The following is an 8,142-nucleotide window of genomic DNA, read 5'->3' as shown; positions in this document are numbered from 1 at the left end:
TGTGATTACAGCTCCTCCATATCAGTGCTTATAGAAAGATGATCATGTGTCTGATCAGCTCTGTCTTGACCTTAAGATCGTTGGTTTGATTCCCATGTTGACAGAGATGGCAAAACCAGCAGTAGCCCTGTGGGCCTTTCAAAATTTCCCCAGAGGAAATGTTCTAGTTTTTTCTTATTGTTTGTTTGGTTTTGGTTGATTGAACAATTCTGTTAACTCAATATGCCAATCGGGAGGAGGGTGGGGGGAAGGGGGTTAATGGGGTGAAAACGAAGACAACAAAGGCAGTAAGGCGGCTGTCTGCAAAAAGAACAATAAATAATTGATCATAAAAAAAAAAAGAAAATGAAAAAGGATTTCTGTTCATCCATTTTAATTTCAAGACCAACACTCCTGTAGGTGCACAGACATGTGCAAGTGGATCTGCTACTTCAGCAACCTAGACCCTGGATGGGAAAATGACAACCAAATTGTTCTGAAACTAGCCAAAACACTTGCATAACACTACACGTGATGGAGCACTGAGACAGGTGTACAAATGTATTGATTTATTATCTGTTTGTTCAGCATCTACATGATAAATTGTATTCAAACACATACTCTTGGGATGAACTTTGTTGAGAAAAAAAACCTTCAGACTGTGAGGAAATAAAATATACCACCTCTGCATCATTACAGCAATTCTCTAACCACAAGTTCATTAGAATCATTCAGGGTATGTCTAAAAATGTTTTTCATGTAAAATAGGTCATTTTAATTGTTGAAATGACCTGTTTTACATGAAAAACATTTTTGGAGGTGATTATGTCTCCGGCTTAACCTTGCATTTTGAGGTCTTTGCCAAGCTATTTAATCATGTGTGCAATTGCCATATAATTAACAGTATTAATAAGGCATTAGTTAATTACAATCAATGAATTACTCCCTTATAAATGTTGGAGTGCAGTTTGAAAAGAGAAAATTCCTGTTGTGCAGCACTTAAAAAAGTCCTTCACCTGCAAAAAAGTTCAGCCAACTTTATGTCATAAGCATTGTTTGATTCTTTCATTTTTTGATGCACCTGAACTACAAACTGCTATTGTTATGTAGCAGGTCTTGCGATCACGACACTGAGAGGGTAGAGGTCGTTATAAAGGTCAGTATTGGCCAACAATCTGACAAGTATTCATTGACACCAGTGTCTGAAACTTAGAAAGCCAGAGGGAGCAAAATCCAAGGTTGATCTGTATCTCCTATTGCAGGGTGGAGGTGAAGGCAGAAAATGATACTGATAACTGAATTGCTATATCTTCATTGAAGAAAAAATTGGTCATACTCAATATGCCAATCGGGAGTAGGGTGGGGGGAAGGGGGTTAATGGGGTGAAAACGAAGACATCAAAGGCAGTAATTCATTATGCTACCCCACCGATTGTTTTTCTTTTCATGTCTTGTCAGTTTCATTTTAATTTCAAAATTTGCTTCCATACATCTTAAGACCAACACTCCTGTAGGTGCACAGACATGTGCAAGTGGATCTGCTATTTCAGCAACCTGGACCCTGGATGGGAAAATGACAAATTGTTCTGAAACTAGCCAAAACACTTGCATAACACTACACGTGATGGAGCACTGAGACAGGTGTACAAATGTATTGATTTATTATCTGTTTGTTCAGCATCTACATGATACACACACATACTCTTGGGATGAACTTTGTTGAGAAAAAAAACTTCAGACAGTGAGGAAATAAAATAAACCACCTCTGCATCATTACAGCAATTCTCTAACCACAAGTTCATTAGAATCATTCAGGGTATGTCTACATGGACATAACAAAGGCATAATGTTTTTCATGTAAAATAGGTCATTTTAATTGTTGAAATGACCTGTTTTACATGAAAAACATTTTTTGAGGTGATTATGTCTCCGGCTTAACCTTGCATTTTGAGGTCTGTGCCAAGCTATTTAGTGCAATTGCCATATAATTAACAGTATTAATAAGGCATTAGTTAATTACAATCAATGAATTACTCCCTTATAAATGTTGGAGTGCAGTTTGAAGAGAGAATTCCTGTTGCGCAGCACTTAAAAAAAACCTTCACCTGCAAAAAAGTTCAGCCAACTTTATGTCATAAATATCAGCCTGAGTTACAAATGAGCACCTGAACTACAAACTGATATTGTTAAGTACAGTAGCAGGTCTTGCGATCACGACACTGAGAGGGTAGAGGTCGTTATAAAGGTCAGTATTGGCCAACAATCTGACAAGTATTCATTGACACCAGTGTCTGAAACTTAGAAAGCCAGAGGGAGCAAAGTCCAAGGTTGATCTGTATCTCCTATTGCAGGGTGGAGGTGAAGGCAGAAAATGATACTGATAACTGAATTGCACTGCATTGATTCATTGAAGAAATAAATGGTCATGCTTGCCTCAGCAATTGCACTTCGTAAATTAAATGTCCTGACGTCAAAGTACCAAATAAATGAGAAAAAGATCTCTGGCCAACAAATTGAATCAAAGGCAACTAGACTTGTATTTGACTAGGAAGACATTTCGCCTCTTGCTTCATCAGTTCACAACACATCAGCCTGACTAGTCTGACCGTCGATCGTCAGACTAGTGAGGTTGCCTTCGACTCAGTTTGTTGCCCAGAGATAACAATGACCTGGATGAATGAGAATATCCATAGACAAATGAGAACAGAACACATGATCCATGTGATTTTCATGCCATGTGATAAACACACAGAAAATGAGCACATTTCAACACAGCACAACACAGTCTTTAATAGTCAATGCTAACATTTAACATACATTAAAATTGTAGTATTTACAAAAGAGTGCAAATGTAAACTTACATTATAGTTCTCAAGGGAGCATACCGGGGTCTTTGCATAGCCGATTTAGTGCAAGCCACTTATCTCATCATTCATTACTAATGACTTAGAGTCTAGACCATTTCATTTTTAGTCTGACCAATCTCTCAGGCTTTCGCCTGGTGCTATTAATTTCCTTTTTGGTATAAAAATCATCTTTCAAATGCTTGAAACATCGATTACAGGTTGTAATCCAGGCCGCAGCTACCACCTTGAAGTATAAAAACACATTCATGGTATACATTTACATGACTCTAGGTCTGTCTTTCCACAGGAACTGAAGATGCTACCTCACATATTTCAACAGACACAGTGTTTAGCACTTCAGCACAAAATTAAAGCAACAAAAATGTATAATTCAGTCTATTTACACATGCAGCAACGCATCTTCATTTACATGTTAAATATATATATATACTATGTGCAATATACATAAGTCAGTCCATCTTACAAAGACAGAGACTAGTAGTCTGATTTCAGCTTGTACCTGAAGTCCACATCATAGGTAGGTTGGAGGATTCCAAGTCCAGCACGCGACTGGTCAAGAGGTGGGACTTTGATTGCAGGGTCCAGTAGTTCCATATCAAAGTAGGCCAGAACCAGACAGAGGAACTGCTTGATCTCATACACAGCGAAAAATCTGCCAGGACATTTGGTGACCCCAGAGCCAAAGGGCATGTAGAAATAACGTAGCCGTTGCCCACTGCGGTAAAAGGCAGTTTTCTCCTGACCCGTTTCATCCAAGAAACGGTCAAACTTGTACTCCTGCAGGACAAAGAGAAGACACAGAAAAAAGAAGGTGAGTTTTAAGAAGAGCGTCATAAACTTGCAGAGCTCCTAAAGATAGTTTATCATCTATTCAGTAGGCATTAAAAAGGAGTCTTACACAGGGATCCTCATAGATTTCTGGATCATAGTGCAGCATGGGCGGATAGAGTGCAATGACATCATCTTTCCTAATGTGGTAAGCTTCTTGATTGTCAAGGTGAAGCAGGTAGTCTTCCTTGGCAACACGCACATTCATTGAAGCACTGGAAAGACGCATGGCTTCTTTTATGATGCTGTCTATAAACAGAAAAACACAAATGAAATTAATTTCTCTATTTAAAAGGAACATATATGTTTATCCCCTGCTTAATCTCAGATTGGACAAAAACTCACAGAACACAGTGGTTGAATTCAGTCTCAGCAGGCCAAAATTTGAATGCAAGTGCGGTTGTTGTTAAAAAAATTCTATTTTAGTGCGGAAATCTTACCCAAAACAGGCATGTTGTCCAGCTGGTCCCTGGTAAGTTTCAGTGTGGGGTCGCTGAGGTCAACTGTCTGACCGGAACTTTTAAAAACTTTCTGCACTTCCTCACGAGCTGCTTTCATTGCATCAGGACTCCTGAGTACAGAAACCAGAACCCGTAAGTCACTATTAGGTATTAACAATTTTTCACAAATAATGAATTACTTTTCATGTCAACCTATGCAGTAACAGATATTGTCATTTCATTGCTGTCACACCATGGATGCTATCACATCTGTGCAAAGAACTTCTTATGTTTTAGTCCAGTATAGCTTCATTGAGACTTTGAGACATTGAGAGTGTAGATTAAAGAGCAAAACAATAGTGAACAATATGTGACAGTTCTACTACAAAATTTGTAAAAAGGCTTGAATCCTTTATAAAGCCACTATACATCAGATACAATGGCAATTGTTTCCCTTTTTGATGCATGTGATATGGCTTCCATTTCACAGGAAAAGAAAATACTCAGAGCTTCAGAACTGTTTTTTTTTATTTTTTATATGGGTGCCACAAATGGCAACATTCAACTATTATTTTGAGTCTTTGTTGTCTTCAGCATTTGGCTGTATTTGTCCAATAAAATGTATTTTCCTTAGCTCTTGGTTCAAGTGTCAGTGAGGACTATAACTTAAGTGCCATTAACTGCAGCATTGACTAATTCAGTACAGCAGCAGCTCCTAATAAGTTTACATGTCAATGCCCAAACTATATCTTCTGTTTGATACCTGGTGTGTTATGCATGACCAATAGATCCAAAAACACAGTGTCGTTAAACTGGTTTACTGAGACCAATCAGTTAGATATAAGATATACATGTCTATAGCATATAGACATGTTTAGGGGGGATTTTTTATTTGACTAATTTAAAGACAGTAATAAGCCAAAGAATTGTATTTGTAATCTTGGTCTAAGATGTGGAAATTCCAGTCTACACTGAAATCCGCCATTGTGGCTGTTTTTTTGTTGCATTCAAAGACAGAACCAAAGGTACTGAATAAGAGAGCCTATCAACATACCTTATCATATAAAATAAACTCCAGAAGGTAGCAGGCAGGGTGTTTGCTTGTGAAGCCCAAAGCAGGGCTACGTGAGTTCTTGCCTTGCTCACGTCATTGAAGGTAGATAAAGAATCATTCAGGATCATCCTCATAGAGATCAGATCAGACACATTCTTCCTCTTGGACAAGTTTTCAGCATGCATGGTCTTTGCTAGGTTCTAGGGAATAAATACAGAAATAAGTTATACAAGTTTTCCTTTGAGCAAAAAAAGGTAAGGAAGACTACCAGCATGTATTGTGACAGTTTATGTTTTTTGTTAGTTTATGTTGTGTAATTTCTCCCTTAATAGTAGTAGGAAAAGTCCACTAACCTCTCTGGCACTGTATGCACTCTTGAAGACATGTATGGGCAGACCAGCCACTAATGCAGGGAAGATTTTGTCAAACTCTTTGAAGTTCTCCAAAGCGTTGAGGACCAAAGCTTTCTGGGCTGCCTGCCGAGCCTGACACTTATCTTCACCAAACTCCTTTCCAAAAAGTGTCAGGTAGCCAGATTCAAACATGACCTGAATAACAGTAGGACAAATTAAGAGTTAAGATTTAGTTACAGTTGTCATACAAAATGTAAAAGTTATTTTGTCCAGACTGTCCACTATTAGGGCCTATCATCCAGTGTTTTTAATCAATCTTGTATATTGTCTGCCTTAAGTCCAGTTACTAACCTTGTAGCAGAAAGCAAAGATGCCATCCACTTCCCAGTGGTCTTGGCTGGGGCTGAGTGTGTCTGACCTCAGCATGACATCCTGCAGGTGCACCATCATGGTCTCTATCAGGGAGGGTAGAGCCTCACCCTGCAGAGTCTTCAGAAAGGTTTGGTGGAGATTCTCTGTGGTGTGGCCATGGCGAGGATCGAAGCTGTCATGGCCAAATGCCTGGTGAAGACAGGAGGAACCATGTTAGGACTATGTAATAAGAGTAATATCGCAACAGAACACAACATGATAAAATCCCCTAAATCTACCTTGACAGATGTAGCAAAATGGAACTTCCTCCAATCCAGATGCCTTCCTTGTCTGATGACTGAATGGTAGGAGAAGGGGTCACACAGGAAGTGAATGTACTGGCCAGCGATTTTGCAGGTGAAAATATCGCCGTACTTCTTCTGGCGGCTGCGGAGGAACTGAAGAGGGTTTGCCCCAAATTGCAGAGCACAGCCCAGGTAAGGGATGAAGCCATTTTCAACTGCAGGCTCTCCAGGTTGCCTGTGGGCACGGAGAAGAAAACAAACTGTCACCGATGGAAAGTCAAAGTGTCTGCTATCATTTCTGTCTGAATAGAGAAGATTATAAGGATTGTAATAAGGATACGTGGTAAGTACAGGGATTATTATTAAATTCCTTTCTCAGTAAGTACTTTGCTCTTTTGTCTGCCGATGAACAAACCATTATATAAACATAATGCACAAAATTTTTTTTTGCTGCCAAAGCAGAGAGGACAGAAAAAAAAATCACATCCCATGAGATCAGAAAACAATTACTGTCACAGTGTCTTCTCATGCTATTCAAAGCTGCAGTGATCAAGTGAGAAAGCACTGGCAGTTCCTGGAATCAATAATCTCTGTTCAATAAGAATGTTTTTTCAGGTTCCTCTGGCCAAACATTTCAAATTTGTTCTAAGTCTGGTGATCAAAATCTGTAGAATGTTCTATGCATTTTGTATTATACATAAATAAAGACATTATTCAGCTTCTTTGGATGCATGCCATGTTTTTATCAAAACTCTACTTTTGACTCTTGAAGGCATAATTCCAAAACAGGTTCCACTGCCAGATGTATGCTTTTTCCTACTGCCGAAGGCTGATGATACCTTTAATCATTAAACTCATTCAGACCAGTTTTACTGAAATTGAACCGCTCACTCCCGCCAACCACAATATTTCCAAAACATTAAAAAGTAGTTTCCAAGTCCACTAAAATAATAACTGTACTGAAAAGATTTATTGAAAAAAATAGTCTGACAACATAATATTATTAGAGAGGGAAATACCAAAGCAGCTACATCTTCACTCTGAACACACATGACCAATGACTGCACAACATAGTCTTTGTAAAGAACAGCTAAGCATTGTTGCATTGGTGACTATGTTTGTGAATCAGCAGCATGCCAAACACACTCCATCATCTCTACAAAAGCCTTTGTGTATAGTTAGCACTCACAACATGGCTGTTCACAATAAAATGATTGCATAAGTGATCACATGAATCATACACATCATTGTTGTGCACGTTTACTCAGATAACAAAACGTGTGGAAGGTTCAGCAGAACACAGCAACTTCAACAGTCTCTCACCTGTGTCGTATCCCAACAGCGAGCCACAGAAGGCAGCAGAATCCAACCACTACGGCCCAGATCAGAGCAATGCTTATTATCATGTTGATGACGATGATCCAATAGCCTCAGTAAGAACTGCTATTGTTCATAAAGATTACACTCACAAGTGCAATGAACTAAATGTTGGTTGCTCGATTGAAGTCAACGGTCTTAGCGAGGGCAATGCGTATTAAAGTTCCTGGAGTTTTCCAGTCCAGAGACAATGAATGCAAAGTGACAGGTCCTGTCACAGCAGGTTCGGTAAGAAACCTGTGTATATGTGTCACTGAGCAGTGTTGGTTCAACCCACTGTGATGACATGCAGCATGTGGGAGGTTTTTATACCTGCTTTGTGCTCAGGGATGGGCCTGAGGACATCATTTTTTTCATTGTGTTGTGCAACAGAATGACCATTAGTACCCTCCCTGCAATGAGATACTTAGATATGACCCAGCGCATTCTTCTGAGCAAAGGAAATGACTCTTTTCTGAAATTGGAAACAGATCAGATGATTTTTTTTTTTAAGAATTCTGATTTGTTTCCAATTTCAGAAAAGAGTAATTTGCTTTGCTCAAAAGAACGCGCAGGGTCATATCTAAGAAGCTAAAAGAAAACTCCTGTG

The 8,142-nt window shown here is 39.0% G+C and overlaps 1 protein-coding gene across 1 annotated transcript; it reads right to left on the bottom strand.

Annotated features, from left to right (window-relative positions):
* Positions 1 to 1,615: 1,615 nt before the first annotated feature.
* cyp7a1 (cytochrome P450, family 7, subfamily A, polypeptide 1) lies at positions 1,616 to 7,827 on the bottom strand. The gene is made up of 8 exons (XM_083992101.1): positions 7,500 to 7,827; positions 6,171 to 6,411; positions 5,872 to 6,081; positions 5,521 to 5,715; positions 5,168 to 5,367; positions 4,114 to 4,244; positions 3,744 to 3,922; positions 1,616 to 3,622 (listed from the first exon to the last, which is right to left on the bottom strand). Exons 1-8 carry the CDS (start codon positions 7,580 to 7,582, stop codon positions 3,320 to 3,322), a joined length of 1,542 nt encoding a protein of 513 aa, XP_083848227.1. The 5' UTR covers positions 7,583 to 7,827; the 3' UTR covers positions 1,616 to 3,319.
* Between the last annotated feature and the right edge of the window lie 315 nt (positions 7,828 to 8,142).

The sequence above is a fragment of the Trachurus trachurus genome (genome assembly GCF_905171665.1).
Source record: "Trachurus trachurus genome assembly, chromosome: 17".
NCBI classification, from domain to species: Eukaryota; Metazoa; Chordata; class Actinopteri; order Carangiformes; family Carangidae; genus Trachurus; species Trachurus trachurus.
Note: the sequence above shows the minus strand (reverse complement) of the source record. Positions and strands in the feature narration are given on the sequence as shown.

What these genes read in the sequence shown, in the direction of transcription:
- cyp7a1 (XM_083992101.1), bottom strand. Translation starts at nt 7,582, where the DNA reads ATGATAATAAGCATTGCTCTGATCTGGGCCGTAGTGGTTGGATTCTGC. An exon ending in GCTGTTGGGATACGACACAG is followed by an intron (nt 6,412 to 7,499) that starts GTGAGAGACTGT and finishes CCGTGCCCACAG; the next exon opens with GCAACCTGGAGAGCCTGCAG. An exon ending in GTGCATACAGTGCCAGAGAG is followed by an intron (nt 5,368 to 5,520) that starts GTTAGTGGACTT and finishes TTTATTCCCTAG; the next exon opens with AACCTAGCAAAGACCATGCA.